The sequence below is a fragment of the Manis pentadactyla genome, chromosome 5, assembly GCF_030020395.1.
Source record: "Manis pentadactyla isolate mManPen7 chromosome 5, mManPen7.hap1, whole genome shotgun sequence".
NCBI lineage: Eukaryota > Metazoa > Chordata > Mammalia > Pholidota > Manidae > Manis > Manis pentadactyla.
The window spans coordinates 3,419,722-3,439,397 of record NC_080023.1 but is presented as its reverse complement, the minus strand read 5'-3'; the positions used below and the strand labels follow the sequence as shown (position 1 = coordinate 3,439,397).

Sequence of the window (19,676 nt, the reverse complement as noted above, 5' to 3'; positions counted from 1 at the left end):
AATAGAGAAATCAGGAAAACAATTCCATTCACAATAGCATCAAAAAGAATAAAATACCTAGGAATAAATCTAACCAAAGAAGTGAAAGACCTATACTCTGAAAACTACAAGTCACTCTTAAGAGAAATTAAAGGGGACACTAACAAATGGAAACTCATCCCATGCTCGTGGCTAGGAAGAATTAATATCGTCAAAATGGCCATCCTGCCCAAAGCAATATACAGATTTGATGCAATCCCTATCAAATTACCAGCAACATTCTTCAATGAACTGGAACAAATAATTCAAAAATTCATATGGAAACATCAAAGACCCTGAATAGCCAAAGCAATCCTGAGAAAGAAGAATAAAGTAGGGGGGGAATCTCACTCCCCAACTTCAAGCTCTACTATAAAGCAATAGTAATCAAGACAATTTGGTACTGGCACAAGAACAGAGCCACAGAACAATGGAACAGACTAGAGAATCCAGACATTAACCCGAACATATATGGTCAATTAATATTTGATAAAGGAGCCATGGACATACAATGGCGAAATGACAGTCTCTTCAACAGATGGTGCTGGCAAAACTGGACAGCTACATGTAGGAGAATGAAACTGGACCATTGTCTAACCCCATATACAAAGTAAATTCAAAATGGATCAAAGACCTGAATGTAAGTCATGAAACCATTAAATTCTTGGAAAAAAACATTGGCAAAAACCTCTTAGACATAAACATGAGTGACTTCTTCTTGAACATATCTCCCCGGGCAAGGAAAACAACAGCAAAAATGAACAAGTGGGACTATATTAAGCTGAAAAGCTTCTGTACAGCAAAAGACACCATCAATAGAACAAAAAGGAACCCTACAGTATGGGAGAATATATTTATAAATGACAGATCCGATAAAGGCTTGACGTCCAAAATATATAAAGAGCTCACACACCTCAACAAACAAAAAACAAATAATCCAATTAAAAAATGGGCAGAGGAACTGAACAGACAGTTCTCCAAAAAAGAAATATAGATGGCCAACAGACACATGAAAAGATGCTCCACATCACTAATTATCAGAGAAATGCAAATTAAAACTACAATGAGGTATCACTTCAGACCAGTAAGGATGGCTGCCATCCAAAAGACAAACAACAACAAATGTTGGCGAGGCTGTGGAGAAAGGGGAACCCTCCTACAGTGCTGGTGGGAATGTAAATTAGTTCAACCATTGTGGAAAGCAGTATGGAGGTTCATCAAAATGCTCAAAACAGACTTACCATTTGACCCAGGAATTCCACTCCTAGGAATTTACCCTAAGAACGCAGCAATCAAGTTTGAGAAAGACAGATGCACCCCTATGTTTATCGCAGCACTATTTACAATAGCCAAGAATTGGAAGCAACCTAAATGTCCATCGGTAGATGAATGGATAAAGAAGATGTGGTACATATACACAATGGAATACTACTCAGCCATAAGAAGAGGGCAAATCCTACCATCTGCAGCCAACATGGATGGGGCTGGAGAGTATTATGCTCAGTGAAATAAGCCAAGCAGAGAAAGAGAAATACCAAATGATTTCACTCATCTGTGGAGTATTAAGAACAAAGGAAAAACTGAAGGAACAAAACAGCAGTGGAATCACAGAACCTAAGAATGGACTAACAGGTACCAAAGGGAAAGGGACTGGGGAGGATGGGTGGGTGGGGAGGGATAAGGGGGGGGAGAAGAAGGGGGTATTATGATTAGCATACATGGGGGGGTGGGAGAAAGGGGAGGGCTGTACAACAGAGAAGGCAAGTAGTGATTCTACAACATTTTGCTATGCTGATGGACAGGGACTGTAAAGGGGTTTATAGGGGGGACCTGGTATAGGGGAGAGCCTAGTAAACATAATATTCTTCATGTAAGTATAGATTAATGATAACAAAAAAAAAAAAAAGAAAGAGAAGGGGGATTACTTCCTGATAGGATAAAACTAACTGTAAATCAGCGATTAATGCATGCTTTAAATATCCTTAATTTTGATCACTTAAATGGTGTCAGATGATCGGCTATGGAGGTACATTTTTCTGATAATATTCCTTTCTCTTAAAAAAAAAAGCAGTTCCTGTGTGGTGACCTCCAATGAGTTCTACACAATGGTATAAAGGGCATATCAAAGTGTGGGCAAAGGGTCTGTTTGTGTTTATACAGAGGATCAAAGCCTAATTTGGCTATCCAGATAATGAACTAAGATAGATATGAAGAAGAACTTCCAACATCAGCAGTCTCTGGATGAGTCATACCAGAAGATGATCATCAAAAAACCTCAACAAAGATCCAGGCGACGCTGCAGTTGTAGCTGCATTCATCCTACCGGTTCCTGGACTTGCCATGGGAATGAGGAAGGAGATATCTAAGCTGGCCTGTGCATACAGTAAAACAACAAATTTGACTGGATCTATACTGTTGGAACTCAACCAAGAATTAGGAGAAGTGCAAGTTGTAGCGCTCCAAAATCTTACGACTAGACTATCTACTGTTAAAAGAACATATGGGATGTGAACAGTCCCCAGGAATGGGTTTTTTCAATTTGTCTGATTTCTCTCAGACTGTTCAAGTTCAGTTGGACAATATCCACCATATCATAGATATGTTTTCACAAATGCCTAGGGTGCCTAACTGGTTTTCTTGGTTTCACTGGAGATGGCTGGTAATTATAGGTCTGCTTTGGTTATGTAACTGTATTCCTATTATGTTAATGTGTGTACACAATTTAATTAGTAGTTTAAAACCTATACAGGCTGAAGTTACTCTACAAGAAGATATGTCAAAGAAATAATCAATCTTCACATATTTTCTTTCGTCTGCTACTCCTATAGCTTTTCTTCTTCTTTCCTAATTACAACCCTTAAATAGAATTCGTGCCTCAAATCGAATTTACCGAGTATCATAATTCTTCCAAGTGATAAAGATACCTCAAGACAAATACTGGGCATAAAAGCCACAGGGCATAAATCTGCAAAGAAGTAAAAAGCTAACCTTTTTAAACAATATTGCTTCTCTCTCACTTACCAACTTTACATCTCCCTGTATGGCCCCGGAAGATGACTGGTTAGCCAGAGACAGGTAAGATTCCTCAAGGGAGGAACAACCTAAGACAGGCACAGTCGCAGGGGGGCCATCAGGTGAGAAATTGGGGATCAACAGAGGTGAGGCTTAGAACCTCACCCCCCCGTTTTGAGAGAAATCTTCTGCATCTGTGGATATTTTATTGCCCTTGTCTAGCTTGGATTAACACATAGTCTACAGGCACACACCTGATCATCTACATTTGCTCTCTTACAGCACTAAACTATGTTTTCTACCTTTATCTTGCATCTACCTACCACTTCAGCATTTTATTAAAAATAATAATAATAATAAGGGAGAAATGTGGGATTCACATATAAATCAAGTATAAAAATCAAACAAATATTCATATTTGACCTGATTGTTTATAGTTCATAATGCGTGATCAAAACCGAAAGTTTCTGTGATGACTGCCCTTGTACTGTTCACCATGTAAGAACTTATTCACTATGTAAGAATTTGTTCACCATGTAAGAACTTGTTCGTTATGCTTCAGAAGATTGGAGACTGACGAGAATTAGGCTTGGGGTGGATTAAGGATTGTGCATTGAGCATTGAATCCCCTATACAGAATTTTATTGTTGTTAACGACCATTTGATCAATAAATATGAGAGATGCCCTCTAAAAAAAAAACAGAAACTGACATTATGGCTACCAGGGACATCTCATTGTCTTGCACCAGTTTTTAAAGAGACATATATTTCTACCCGTCAGGCACACACTGCTCTTTTACTAAGCAAGTCTACAGAATAAAGAGAAACTTCTTTGCTGTTTAAATATTTATCTTTCTTTACTATTCCACCTACTACTACCCTTCCCCCTAAAGCATTGTCAATTGCTAGGTATGTAGGCTACACCTAAAAATTCCTACCAGTTCATTTACTAGTGACTTCTACACAAGCCAACAGGTGCCTTCCTATGAATGATGGATATGTTAAGCGCTTCTGTATCATTATCAAGGAACTGCATTTGTAACAACTATTATGCTAGTCTTCAATACTCAATCATTCATCTCCATATAATTATTCCATTATGCCTCACTCATACCTTACTGCTCAGAAAAGAAACAAAGAACAAATTTTTGGCCCAGCCTTACAAATTTAAAATAAAAATTACTTTGCTGGTTAAAAAAAACTGGTGTTCTTAAGAAAAACTGAAGGAACAAAACAGCAGCAGAATCAAAGAACCCAAGAATGGACTAACAGTTACCAAAGGGAAAGGGACTGTGGAGGAGGGGTGGGAAGGGAGGGATAAGGGTGGGGGAAAAAGAAAGGGGGCCTTACGATTAGCATGTGTAATGGGGGGGAACAGGGAGGGCTATGCAACACAGAGAAGTAGTGATTCTACAGCATCTCACTACACTGATGGACAGTGACTGTAATGGGGTTTGTGGGGGGGAGTTGGTGAAGGGGGGAGTCTAGTAAACATAATGTTCTTCATGTAATTGTAGATTAATGATAACAAAATGAATTAAAAAAAAAAAACAAAAAACTGGTGTTCCAAACTTTTTAGTTGCACTTGTGAGCATGTGTCAGTTTTTACTAGTATATCCCGTCAGAGATATATGCACACAGACCAACAATCTCTGCCACCTTTAAAAGTTTATGTATCTCTATGGTGGACAGTATATATGTTGTTACAGCCACTTCTGTTGTCCACCATACACAATAAGCAAACCCTATGCTCAGACTCAATGACCAGGAGCTCAAGCTGAATGAAGCAAGGGATGCTGTGAAAGAGCCCCCGCCTTTTGAGGCTACTTAAACTGTAGACCCAGATTCTAAGGGAATGTTCGACAGAAATGCCTAGAATAAGGAAGAGAACATTACATTTCTAAAGTGGTAAGGGCTAAGAGCATTGTGAAGTTGAGCAAGCAGCAGCTAGGTCCCCATTGAGAGTAAAGGTTAGGGAGCTGGCCTCCATTTTTTGGAGGCAGGAACTTTCCTATCCAGTCCTACAGAAGAATTCTGCTACATTTCACTTTCAAACTTCAGTCTTAAGAGGTAGTAGTGTTCAAGGTAGTGAGACAGGAACGTTTATAAAAATTACTCACTCTTTCCACTCTCTCTCCAGTTCTTAGCCTCCACTAAATCACCTGAATGTATAGCAGACATAATCTTCTGAGCAACGCTGGAGAGTGGCATCACACAGAGATCAAAGCCTACAGGTGCCTTGTAATTTTCCATTTTCATAAAATCCTAAACATAAAATAAACATAATGCCCATATATTAATTGAGACTTCAAAATAAATATTTGAAAAGTTTTATGTACTCAGACTTCCATAAATATCACTATATTAAAAACCACAGGAAATAGGTATCACTTGCGTCCATAATACAATAGAAAAGTTAAGAAGAAAGCAAAACAGTTATGGGCTCAATTGGGGTACTATGGTAAATAGTAACAAAGTAAAGAACCTATGTTCTAGTTAACCAATTTTAAAGCAAGCGCATCTACTCAAATACTTTCTGAGGTTTGATACAGCTGTTCAACTTTCAAATACGCAAATCTAGTAACATAAAAATTACTTTTAACTGACTTGGGTAATTATGAGACACACACACATCCTGACACCACTTCCCTTGCATGTATTGTACCGGGCCCCCAGGCGACTGGGTGAAGGTTTGGAAAAGGCAGCACAAGTCATCAAGTAGCTTGTCATACATCTGACACATTCAGCACTGATCTAAACTGAACTTCCTGTTCCATGAGCTAGGAAACTAGGTGACATTTTTTCACATTACTGAGAAAAGAAAATATCTAAGTAAATTCCTTATTCCAAGGTAGAATAGCAAAAAAAGGGGGGGGAAAATTCATCCATGAGGAGCTAACAGCAAAATTCTAAATACCATGTACTGTTGCAAAATTTTCAAGCATATTAATCTAGTTCATATAAAATTTTAAATAATGTAAAAAGACAATAATTGGCAAAACAATTTTGTTTCAATGGATTACAAAAATTACCAATCATCTGTCACCTAAGCATCTGTCACCTAAAATGGGTGGCTCAATCATCTGTCACCTAAGCATACTGATTTTCTGATGGTTATAGTTAAAAAACTCCGTAAAGACCACCTAAAGTGTGTATATTTTAGACTTGCACTCTGTATAAAAGCAGGTAATACATCCTTGGAACAGGAATAATCTTGAAGGTAATTACCCTCACCTTCTCTTTTCTCTATAAAGCTTGCATGGCACACAATACAGGCCACATAAATCAGGTACTCAAGAAGCATTTGATGCAATAAGTGATAAATAAGCAAGCTACTTCAAATTATTTCTAACTCTTAAAATAATTTCTATTTTTCCTAATACTACACTTGTATCCCAACTAATACAACCCAACATTTAAGTATTTTCATTCCAAAGGAACTCTTTAAAATAGGAGTATATATCCTTTGACAATCACTTTTACCAAATACTGACATTTCAAAGTAATTACAATACATAAGTCACACAAAAGTCAGCACTGCTCAAGATTTGTCCTGTAGAAATTTTTGAGTCCTCAGGACTCAGCCTCTAAAATGAACAATGGCCAATAGAGACTTGACATTCTTTGCGATGTAATTAGGAACATTAAGACTCTCAAAGTCTGAGGCAGGAAAGTATAGGGGAATATAGTCTGAGTGACAGGATTATACTTAAAATCAAATATGAAGGGACTTGGCTATTCCATATATTAAGGTCAACAGCTTTAACAATGCTGACTTAACATTCTTCAACTTTTTAAAATATTTAACAGCAGAAAATTTATATTTCTTAAAAAAAATAGTAAAGGAGAGATAACTAAGTATTAAAAAGCTCTCAAGATTAAGTTCCACCAAGCAAATTTCAAGACATAAAAAGCATTGTCACTCTAAACAAACATGCTAAGTAAGGAAAAAAACAAATTGATATAACCCTTGAATCATTAAATGAAATGTTCCATTGACCTCAAATTCAAAATTTTAGTAGTGTTTATTGGTTATATTCTCCTCCCAATATATAAAATGTTAAAACATAGCATATGTAGTAAAGATTCAGTTTAGTAACATCAATCTTCGAGACCAACAGTCTTAATCTTTGATTGTTTTTCTAAATTCTCCACAATATCTTTCAGATAATCTTCATCTTTTAAAAAATATACATATAATTCTCTTTCCATTTGATGCAGTTTATTAGATGCTAAAATTTTTCTTTTTGTCTTCACATCAGCCAGAGTATCAGTAAGATGATGATTTAGCTTATTCAGTTGACATTCAACTTGGTGAAACTGCTCCAGTAACTCCTAAAAGAAAAAGAAAAATGCTTTTAATGCAAAAGCACTATTCATAACACCAATTATAGGTTTAAAATGTAACTTACATGGAAAGGATCTAAATGATATAATTATTCCCCTAAATTTCACAATGATCCTCAATGAAAAACCCATTGTAGGTTTAATACAAATCCTCTGTAAGATCAATTGCCAAAAATTTGATAGGCAGTTTAAGTAATTCAAAGCAAACTTACTCCCTGAAGAGTACCTTGTATGTAAACTGTTCTGTATATTCATATATTGAACAAATATTGCTGAATGGTACCATGTGCCAAGCACTGTCTCAGAGACTACAAATGTAAGCATGAACACAAGCTCATTCACAGAGCTCACAATCTGCTTAATTTAGCAAACCTTGTTGTAGCCTAATTTCTGTAGACAAAAGAGATACTGAGAAAGCCTTGAAATGAAGCAATTACAAATAAAAAAGAAATACCTTGAAAAAATCTCCATCTTTTTTCTCACTGTTACAGAGGACAGAATTATATACCTGGCACTCAACAATCCCAACTTCAGTGGAATTCTGCTCAAGATCCTAGACATCCTGGACTCTTCACATTTAATCAACTGAAATTCCTCACTTCCTAATATTAAAAGCCATTATTAAGTTTCCATGGGTTTGTAATCAAGTACTCTACCCCTTTAAATTTTCAGCCAGTGTTACCAAAGGGGTCTCAGAAAATCTATAGCTCACTTCAACCTTCCACAGCTTTCCAGCATGGTCCATGAGCATGGTGATCACCGGGGTGCTCCTTATGAATACAGGCTACGTCACACCACACTGAGTCACTCAAACTCTGAGACACGGCCAGGAAGCTACATTTCACTAGGCCCCCTGGAGATTCTAATGTGCAAGTTCAAGAATGACAGTTTAAAACTTATAAATGCCAGTTCTAGAGAGCAGTACTTCTTAAACTATATTCTTTAAAAATCAAGTAATACCTATATTAAATAGTCTCCCTTTGAAGAAAACCTTGGTAAACTTGCATACAGTGATAAAGTACAATCTCACCTTTAATTTTAGTACTAAAGATCTTTATCTTAGTTGCTAAAATGATACTCTTACAGATACTGAAAAATATTCAACTTCATTAATAATAAAAACACAAGTTAAAATTGGTATGGATGGCATTTATACCTTATTGGGCTAGAGAAAACATTAAATAATGATTTCCAGTAAGTTACAGTGAAACTGCCATATTTTAGTGATTCTAGGAGGCAATCTTTCACATTCTGACATATCTGAAATCAGTATGTATTTTACAATTGAGAGCATCATATAATTGTTATTGGCCACATTCATAAAGAATGCTTCGTCACCAACATTAAACATTTTTTTATTCTGGTAAGAACACTTAAAATGAAATCTCCTCTCTTAGAACTTTAAGAGTACATACAGTTTTGTTAACTGCAGCAACAATGCTGTACAGCAGAGCTCTAGACTTTACTCATCTGGCATAAATGAAACTTCATGCCTGCTTATTAACATCTCTTCATTCCTCCCCAGCCCCTGCCATCTACCATTCTACTCTCTGCTTCTATGAGTCTTGACTACTGTAGATATCTCATCTAAATGGAATCATGTATTGTTTGTCTTTGAGACTGTCTTTATTTCATTCAGCATAATATCCTTAAGGTTCATCTTACTGTGAAATACTGCACAATTTTTTTTAAGGCTGAATAATATTGCATTTTATGTAAAAACCACATTTTCTTCATCCATTGCTCCACTGATGACACTTAGGCTGTTTCCACATCTTGGCTGCAATGAATGTAGGAATGCTAACATTTTGTCAAGATCCTAATTTCAATTATTTTGTTTAAATGTCCAGAAATGGGATTACTGGATCCTGTAAGTTCTATTTTTTAATTTTTTGAGGAATCTACATACTGCTTTCCACAGCAGCTGCACCATTTTGCATTTCCATCAACAATGTACAAGGGTTCCAATTTCTCCACATCCTCAATACTTGTAATTTGTTTTTTGATAAAAGCCATCATGATATAAGGTGATAGGTCACTGTGGTTTAACTTGCATTTCCCTGATGATTAGTGACACTGAGCATCTATTCATACACCTGGGCCATTTATGTCTTCTTTGGAGAAATGTCTATTCAAGTCCATAGCCCATTTTTTATCAGGTTATTAGTTTTTTTGCTATCACCAACATCCTTGATGTATAGTGTGGAGAAATAAAGACAACTGTTGAGTAAAAAAGTAACAGAAGAACTGAACTTTGTAAAGCCTCAGAAATACCCTAACCATTTTTCCTTTTAATGTATTCTCAAGAGTGATATAATAAAAATTATGTCCAGCTATACTTAAAAGATAACTTCTAATAAGTATGAAATAATTCTATATAAGAATGTATTGTATCATTTTAACTGAAAAAGACTTTTGTTTCTTAGCAATTCATGAAATGATGGTATATCGTATGACCAGTGGTGTCTAGTGGATACTTAAATAGTGTTGGTGGCATTGTAAACAAGTATGACTCCTTTGAAAAGCAGTCTGGCAATACCAATAGGCAAAGAAAATGTGTATACCCAAGAAACCCAGCAGTTCTACTTCTAAGATGCATCCGAGTGAAACAGAAAGCTATATACACAAGATACACAAGATGTCATTCATGAGCAAACAAAAGAAAAAAATGAAGACTATCAAAATACTCAACAATGGTGGATTGGTTATAAAAAGTATGATTCTTATATCAAGAGGACTGTAACATTAAAAACCAAAGATGAGAGTGAAAGTGTTTATTTCAAAAAAATACATAAAAGATTAAGACAAAAAAATAGGAAGAGTCATTATGTATAATTAAATGATACAATTTATTGCAATTTAAATCCATGAGGATAATAACTTCCAGTTTTAAACTCAGAAGTAGCTTATAAAATAAACTCAAATATAAAGAAAAAACTGATAGAACTATAAGGGGAAATGTTCAAATCCACATCACAGATTTTCCCATAATTATTTAATAGATGAAGAACATAAAAATCAGTAACAGATTTTTTTTAAACTAATCACAGTTATCTCTTCATACCCATCAGGATGGTGTGGGAAAACGGAAGTTCCTGTGGCCAGGATCCTCACCTGAACCTAAGCTACTTGATGATGTAACTGGCCTGCTGCTGGGCTCCTGCTCCCACACCTGTAGGCAGTGACCTTTCACTGAGTCACTACATGAAGAGCTCTGCCCAGTGCTCCGGGGGGAGGCGGAGACAGAGGTGGATTGCAGATGTGATTCTAGTGCTCAACCTACTGCCAGAAGAATAAAGCTGGGTGTTTGTCGTGGGGAGGAAAAAAGCTCAGTAACATGTAAATTTAACAGCAATTCAAGAACTTTCTATGAAAAGTTACAAGAAGGTGGTTAGCCCTTTCCCCCTACTAAGAGAATTCAAGGTGTCTTGCCAATGGGTTTCAGCCCCAGACAAGTTCACTATGGATTCAATGTGACCAAAGAAATAACAGTGGAATGTTCTTAGGGTGAAAGGGTTTATACCCAACTTCATTTCCACGGTGGCAAGTCAATCACTAAAATCCCATCCACTCAGAGTCTGCAGGCAGCAAGCCAGTCTCTACCTCTGGGTGTCTCTACCCGCACAGCCGTCTCAGTCTGTCCTTGGCGCTGCCACCACTCCAGTATTGTCTCTGCTCTCCTGCAGCCATGCCACCATGTCACCCAGAGCACTGGGAGGAGCTCTTTAAAGAGTCAGTAACAATGTACTGCCCATACATGTGCAGTGAGCTAGTCAACCAGGGCCAGGTGAGAATCCTGGCCGTGGGAACCTTCACTTTATCCACAGCAACATAATGGTATTCAGCTCCAGGCAAGTCAGATGGTTATTACATATTTTTTTAAAAAGGGGAAATAACCAGTGTACATGAATATATGGAGAAGCTGGAACCCTTATACATTGATGGTGGGAATTTAAACAGTACAACTGCTGTGGAAGAGTTAAGGCAGTGTAGAGAAAGTGAAGGTTCCTATGGCCAGGATTCTCACCTGGCCCTGGTTGGCTTGCTCACTACACACGTGTGACAGGCAATACGTTGTTACTGACTCTATATAGAGAGTTCCGCCCAGTGCTCTGGGTGACACGGTGGCATGGCTGCATGGCTACAAGGCAGTGCCAAGTACACAGACTGAGACAGCTGCGGGGGCAGAGAGGCCCAGAGGCAGAGACCGGCTTGCTGCACACAGACTCGCTCTGAGTGGATGGGATTCTAGTGACCGACCTGCCACTATGGGAATAAAGTTGGGTATAAACCCTTTCACCCCAAGAACATTCCATTGTCCATCTCACTGAATCTGTAATGAACTTGCCCGGGGCTGAAACCCATTGGCAAGACAGGCAGTTTCTCAAAAAGTTAAACACAGAATTATCATATGGTCAACTGGGTATACACCCAAAAAATTAAAACAGGGACTCAGATACTTACACAGGAATATTCACAGCATTATTCACAACAACCAAAAGGTGGAAACAACCAAAGTGTCCACCAAGAGATGAACAGATAAATGAAATGTGGTATATAATAAATCAGAATACTATGCAGCCATAAAAAAGGAATAAAATCGACATTTTACAATACGGTTGAAACTTAAGGACATTATGCTAAGTGAGACAATAAGCCAAACACAAAAGGACAAATAATGTATGATTCCACTTACATGAACCTCAACTAGGCAAACTGAGAGACAGAAAATGCAACAGAAGTTACAAAGGGCTGAGAGGAAGGAAGAGTAGGGAGTTACTATTGTTCAATGGACACAGAGTTTCTGTTTGAGATGATGAAAGAGTTCTGGAAATATATCATGGTCATGGTTGTACAATATTGTGAATGTACATAATGTTACTCATTATACACTTAAAAATGGTTATAACTGCAAACTTTTGTGTACTTTACAATAAAAATTATTTTAACACATGAATCACAAGCCTTCCTGTTCAAGGGAAGGTAGGCTAGTTATTCAAATCAATCCTCTTATAGAAAAAAATGTGAAAGGTTAAATGAAATTTTTTTGAAAAACTCAAACAGAATAAAAGCTTCCTAAAGGCACAAAGAAACAACAAGAAGGAACTGGAAGTCTATAAACAACCCAAATTGGTAAGGGAACCCAGGAACAGCTTTACTTTAAGGCAACTGCCTATCTTGGAAAATTAAAACATGATTTTTTGAGACTCACAAGACAAGTGGGAGAAAACCAAAGTCCAAGGCCCACAGAAAGTGGGAAGTCAAACAGGAAACCCTCTTCATGATAAGCATGGACTCAAAGGTCACAATCTTAAAATCAGGATGGCCCAGAATGGAAGAGCCCTTGGTTAGAATTACAACCCAAATAGGAATCACCTGTGTCCTCCAAAGACTCTTAGACTTTGAACCCAATTTAAATCTCAAAACTGGTAGTGCCCATATTGTCTAACAAAATAGACATGAACATAAAAAGCACTTAAAAGATCATTTATCTCATGTTAAGAGGCTCCCTTCACCAGAAAGATTCTGATTTTAAATCTGTATGCCTCAATAAATGGTGATGGGACAATTTGGTTACTCACAGGGAAAAAATAAATAAAACAAACTCTATCTCATGTCATACATAAAAATAAGCTCCTGCTATTGAACAGTGTAACCTTACGATAAAGTAAAAGGGTTGATGTTAAGAACAAACCTTAAGTATGTCAGTATGATGTTAAGAACAAACCTTAACAAGACATTAAAGAAGATATAAAAAGGACAAACTATAGTGATAAATGGCATCGAAATCAAAATCCTAATAAAAACAAAACAAGCAAACAAAAAAACAGTGAAAAGGAAAAGTCACAAGTAGGGAATAAATATATGCAACACATGTAACTGACAAACACTGACATTTGAAATATGTAACTCCTACAGATGATTTTTTAAAAAAAGGCTAAAGAAAGGGCAAAGGAGCTAAATGAACAAGCAATTCCCAGAAAAAGATGAATGGCCAATAAACTGAAAGGGACTCAACCTCCGAAATAATCAGGGAAATGCAAATTACAATCTCACCAGGATGCTAATTTACATCCACAGATTGAGAGATTCATAAATCAGACAATGCTATGTGATGAGAATGATGCAGCTACAGAGCATCTCTTAGAAACTGCTGGCACGATATGGTACGACCACTCTGGAAGACATAGATGGACCCTGTGAGACTGAACCTGTGATCCAGCAACTCCACTCCTGCAGCAGAGAGTCTGTGTACTTGGGCAACTACGGGACACACAACAAGACATGATCTCCAATGGCCAGAAAGGAAATAATCTAAACAACAGAACATATATTAACTTGTGGAATTTCACTGGATGGAATACTAACTATATAAATGAGAAAACTAAATGACCTAAAGCTTCATATATATTGAAACATGGATGAGTCTCAAAGTCTTAAGAAGCAAGTTCCTGAAGAACATATGAATTACCATGTACATAAAATCTAAAAACATACAATACCAAACAATATAGTCTACAAATATGTATGTAATAGAATTACAAAAGCAAGCAAATGATAAAATTAAGCACAGTCGTTACTCCTTGACAAATGGGAGGGGATGCTATTAGGAGGAACATGCTATCATTAAGTGTACACTAAGTGTATGTCTTTTTAAAAATATCGGGGCATCCTATCTGCCAAGATAGACAAAAGCAAACACTACAGAACCTTTTAGGTTTGAAATAGTTTACAAATTTTTAAAATTCTGTATACAAAGATCAAACTATCTCAAAAATGTATTTATATGAAAACAAAAACCTCAAGGTATTAAAAAAACATTTTATATTAGGGCAATGGGATTTGGGGGTAATATTTTCCTCATGTTCACATTTTTCTTCAGTATCTTTAACAATGAACATCGCTTTTTAAAGCATTTTTTATTACTACAGCAAGTACCCACCTGATCACTGAGCAGAAGCCGATTTCCTCCTTGATATAAAGCTTCACAAAGCATGTCCACGTCACTGTTCAGTTTGGACAGAAACGAAGAATGTTCCTGAGCAGATACTACCAACTGACTTTGTACTAAAGAAACATCCTGCTTTAATTTCTCAGCCACGTCCTCCAGGTTTCCATGAGTTATAAACAATTCCTTTTTCTTATTCTCCCCTTCTAAAAGCTGATAAAGCCTAAAATGTGAAATAAAAATTACAGGAAAAAATTCCGAAGTCAGTACAGTTTTTAAAATCACAATTCACTGTTGGGGCATCTTTGGGGACAGCTAACAACTTAAAAATATTAATCTGTCTGCTGCTAAATCAAGCAACTGAAAACACTGCAGCTAAAATACTGCCTCATTACAGAAATACATATTCTGATTATTGTATCAGAATCTCTAGTTTTAACCTCTCTCAAGGTTTAGGTAAGAAATTCTTTTTAACTGCCATTAACCTACTTCAAACAAAGTATGTTGCAGCAATATCTCCCAAGAAATCACTTCTCTCACAAAATGAAGTAGTAGTAACAGAAATGAACTTGACACAGAAGACCTAGGTCTGAGTCCTGGCTGTTACGTGAGACCTAGGTCAAAGTCAACCTCTTGAGACTTGATTTTCACATCTTGTTACCTACCCATTTTAAAGAACTGTGGTGGACTTAGAAGAGAAAAATTGAATAAACAATGTAAAATGTTCAAAAGAAGTAAACAATAAGAGCTTTATAAATAAAAATAGTAAACTTGCTACTCCTGTCTCGTCCATATTTGGTAGGCAAATTACAATCTTGATAAGCCATGAAGACACTTTTAACACTACAAACGTAAATGGCAGAAAAATCCTATGAGACAAATGGGAAAATGTGAGGCAGCATCTTCCATACTTACCTGACAAAAAGGGTTTGCTGTTTTCCTTAGAATTCAAAAAAAAAATGTATTACCTTAGTTAATTTAACAAGTTGCAACAGACTTCATAAAACTGGTTCAAGTCCAATGTTGCCAATCTTGTTCCACTGGGATGTGACTACACAACTCCAGGGGGCACTGTTCACACAGCTTATGTCAATGCCACCCTCTGAAATTGTTAAATGAAGCAGCCCTATCTGTGCCCCTCATTTCATTAATAAGAAAACAAAGGATGAGATGATTTTCCTCTAGTCTTAAAGAAAAATCAAGAGTAGGATCCAGATTTTTGTGACCTTTGACTACTTGAGCCCTCCAATCTAGGTATTCCCTTAGCATCAATTGCTCAGACATCCAGAAAAGGTTCAGAGTTAGGACCCATTCTCACTGATTCACCTTAGGCACAGAAATTAAGTAAGTCTTCTCCCCTCTCTACTGCCACCTTCTCAAAATGCAATCAGTTCTCTGCCCAGCAATACCTACTGTACACTAAGCTGTACTCAAACTTCCTGTTGTAGCTGAACTCCTGGCCCAAATCTAAAATAAGTCATCTAAATAATGATGCCTAAAGGTGAATTAGACTTTATATATATTCATTTCTCCAACTCATCCTCCTCAGCTCTAAAATAGCTACTTTCCTATTTAACATGAATGGAAAAGAAAGAAATTAAAAAAGAGAGGCATATAACAGTGCAAAAGAGCCAAAAACAGGGTCAAAGTTTTTAAACTTCTACAATTTTCATTCAAACTCTCTCCAGTATTTTATAAAAACAAAAGGAAAAAGAATTATTAAAGAAACAATGAAGCATACCTATGAGTAGAATAATCCTTGGTATCAATGGTGTTCCTTGGACTTAGCTGCTGAGACACTGATGGGTCTCTTAACATTTCTAATCGCTGGTGGAGCATCATATTACTTTGACTAAATTCTTGAACCAAATTTTCAAGTTGACGATATATGTCCCAATGCTTTCTCAATTCAATTTCAAATGATAACTGCAGAAGTTCAAATGATGCCTTTTGCTTTATCAACTGATTTAAAACTAACTCTTGTCTTGCTGTATAATAGTCTTGTTTAGCAATCTGCAGATCAAAATCTCCCTTTACTACTGGCATATTCAGTAACTGGGCATTCTCTTTCACCACAGCAGGCAAACTTTTGTCTTTCATGTGAGCGATCTGTTCTTCAAGTTTCAGAATCTCACTATTCAAGCTAGAAATTTTAGAATCCAAATTATCTTTGCCAAGAGCCTACACAAAGAAAGCAATTACATTTCAAACTGTAAGTACAAAGCTGAAATAGTCATAAAACTATCTTCACTTTCCATTTGAGGTTATTAGATAGCATGGTCATTAATAAAAACTAATCTTATATTAGACAAAGTGAAAACCAGTTTTAAAAATGTGGACTAAGCCAAGGGTAGAGCCAGTATGAATTGTTAAACTTTAATGCTACTGCTACCACATATATACAGAAATGGCTGCCGAAACAGGGATCTCTCATCATACTTGGTTTACTCAATAAAAATCATTAGCACACTACTTACTAAATGCAAATATATGCTATTTAAGTTGTTCTTAAAATTAGCTATTCTTCTAATCTGTTGGCCCATTTTAGCACTTCTATAGACTGACAGAACTCCATACATTATTCCAAAGTTTGTGCTAGCTACGGTTAACTCCCTTGGTTACAGATATTCCGTTTCAGAGAAGATACTCAACTACCCAGTGTTTATATTACCAAGAAAGCAAGCTTTCCAAGAGCGTAGACAGCTATCTGTAACACATCTACACGTTGTCAACAAAGAATCAGGGCTTCAGTGCCCTGAACTGGATCTCTGACCTCATTAGCACCACACTCAGGTCAGAGCAAACAAAAAAAATACCACAACACAGCAATAAGGCTCTTTTACCCATAAGCCGCAAAAAAGGAAATTAACAGTATTGTTTGCACCTGAACCAACACAAATTCCAAATTCAGAATGCACAAGCACATTTTGTTTAACATTAGCTAACTGGTTGGGGTTATAATTACTGCTTCTGCCCTCCACTAACATGAGGACTTATTTGAAACACTGACACATATCACAACTAAACACTCAACAGAAATCAGGGATATGACATTACATCCCGTGTTCTAAAGTACTTTGGTATCAATACTACATCCTCCCTAATAATTAAATAGGAATCCAATCTCACGTTACCTTGCTGGGGAGGCTATGAAGAGTCTCCTCTGCCCATTTTATACTCGCCTTCATGCTCAAATTACTTGCTTTCAAGTGAATTAATTCATGTTGAGCACAGATGTATGCTAGCTGCAGCCTAGCCATCTCTAGCCGTCTCTCCTCAAGGACTTCTTGATTATCACATATAGATGGTGCTTGTATATCTAAAACTTGAAAATTTTCTTCATTTGAACTTTCAACTACTTCATATATACCCTGGAAGAACTTTTTTTTGGTATATAAGGTTAATGCTGCTGTGCTTTGCTCTTCTTGGCTTAGATATTTTTCCAAGGAAAACTGAGATAAAAACACCAGTGGATTTGTCCCTTGACCCAAATTAGAATGTCTGAAGTACATCATCAGTTTTGCAACTCCACCAGTAAGAGCCTGAAGGTCCTTGGTGATCTTAGCATTCACAGCATTTAGAATTCCTTGGCTCTGCTTCAGTTTTTTAGCAGCTTCTTCTTTAGCATTTAACCTCAGAGATTTGTGGCTGGTCACTGAAGCCATCAACTGGCATTTATTACGGCGCTGAATTTTTAGGTTCTTTAGTTTCTGCAGAGTTTGAACCTCATCCTGTAATTTCTTTAGCTCTTTGTCATCCAAGATGGTTGCCTTCAATTCAGAAGTTTTACAGGTTTTAAGAACTTCATCTAATGCTGCTCCTTCTAGGATGGGCTTGCCTGATTTTTGAAGAATACTAAAAGCTTCCAATTCTTCTTCAGATAACACATTCTGTTCGTTCACATTCCCACAAAACCACTTCAAAAATGATTCATCTTCAACAGTCTCAAACAACCAGTCAAAATCTTCCCCATTGAGAATATCAGCTCTTGGATAATCAATTTTTTTTAATGTTTCCACAAACTCTTTTCCACAGCTCATGGTTTACCCGAATATTTTGTAACTGATATGGGTTTATGGTGTGATATTTAGACAAAAAAATCCAAATACAAACTAATCTTATGTTAAGTCCACAGAGAAGGGCAAAAACTATTTTTAGAACCTACAATGATTTCTCCTGGGGGTGGAAAGAAACAAGTATTAGATCACAAATGAGGTGATTATATTTTTTAAAGGATGATATAAATATCACATATTTGGGAACCACTGGAACCCAGAGGCAGCTGAAGCTGAAATGTTTGAAGATAAAGAGAAAACAATCACTCAGATCACTGCAACGGTAATGATGATCTAACATGAAAACCTTGCTGCTTCCAAAGATAGGGCAGTCTAAAATACATTACATTTTACGAAGCAGTTCAGTTCTAAATGAAAAAGTAAACGGATCTAAACAATCTCAAGCCATCACGTGGTCAAGCAAACTCTTTTCCCTGACCTTCCTAAGAAAATAAAAATAAATATGGTAAGATTTTTGAAGTCGACTAAACATTCACCTTAATGACTCATTAGCACCCGCCGTTCATACCAGAAGCAACATCCAAATATGACCGACCTAGTGCAGAGGAAAGTCTGGCTTAGGGTTTAAGAAAAAGCCTCAACGTGAGAATAAAAAATAGTTGTTTTTCAACAAACACAACAGTGAATCATCCGCGATGACGGAACCGAGAGAACTTCACTGACGGGGGCAAATGCAGATTAACGGTACCCGTACCACATTTGGGGCACAATCTCTGGTTTGGTTTTGTGAGACTCGGTTATGCATGTATGCCTGTCAATTAAAAAAACACAAAAATCACCAAATCAGCTTTAAAGGCTCACCCCGATTACTGACTGGCCCTTTCGGGGATCGGGCGCGTGGGCCCGCATCCCAGCAGCGCCTCAGGGGCAGCGCGGGGCCCGGGAGCCCGCGCCCGAGGGGCCCCTGCCACGGGACCGGCCGTCCCCGGGGCCCCGACCCCGGGCGCTGCGAGCCGTCGTCTCCCGCCCCAGCGCCCGGCTCCGGCCGAGGCCCACAACACGCCGCCGAGCGGACAGTTACTCGTGGGCCTGGAAAGAGTCCCCAGAGGCGCCCGGAAAGAAAAGACAGCCGGGTGGCCGGCGCTGATCCACAGCCCCACTCCCCGGACCCCCAGGCCCGCGAGGTCCGCGCCACTTACCTCAGGAACCTCCGCTCTCGTCCCTCAGAAACCGCCGCAGTCTTCCGCGCCCCGCACTGCCTCACGGGAACGCCGCGAGCGCCCGCGCGCAGGGCGTCGAGGGGGGTGCGGGGTACCGCGGGAGACCGTCTGCGC

The 19,676-nt window shown here is 37.7% G+C and overlaps 2 protein-coding genes across 3 annotated transcripts in view; both read right to left on the bottom strand.

The window, feature by feature from the left end:
* POLN (DNA polymerase nu) overlaps positions 1-6,909 on the bottom strand; it is a 161,319-nt gene extending 154,410 nt beyond the window's left edge. Inside the window, exon 1 of the mRNA XM_057502043.1 lies at positions 5,151-6,909. Within this exon, the coding sequence (XP_057358026.1) occupies positions 5,151-5,289 (139 nt within the window). The 5' untranslated portion in view covers positions 5,290-6,909. The remainder of the gene's footprint in view (positions 1-5,150) is intronic.
* A 127-nt stretch (positions 6,910-7,036) lies between these two features.
* HAUS3 (HAUS augmin like complex subunit 3) lies at positions 7,037-19,646 on the bottom strand. Of its 2 annotated transcripts, none has more exons than XM_036921204.2 (5): positions 19,542-19,646; positions 17,461-18,502; positions 16,068-16,507; positions 14,321-14,549; positions 7,037-7,365 (listed from the first exon to the last, which is right to left on the bottom strand). In XM_036921204.2, exons 2-5 carry the CDS (start codon positions 18,364-18,366, stop codon positions 7,132-7,134), a joined length of 1,809 nt encoding a protein of 602 aa, XP_036777099.2. In that variant the 5' UTR covers positions 18,367-18,502; positions 19,542-19,646; the 3' UTR covers positions 7,037-7,131. The 2 variants fall into 2 exon arrangements, with proteins under 2 accessions (XP_036777099.2, XP_036777098.2); XM_036921203.2 differs by lacking the exon at positions 19,542-19,646 and adding an exon at positions 18,938-19,075.
* Positions 19,647-19,676: the final 30 nt, after the last annotated feature.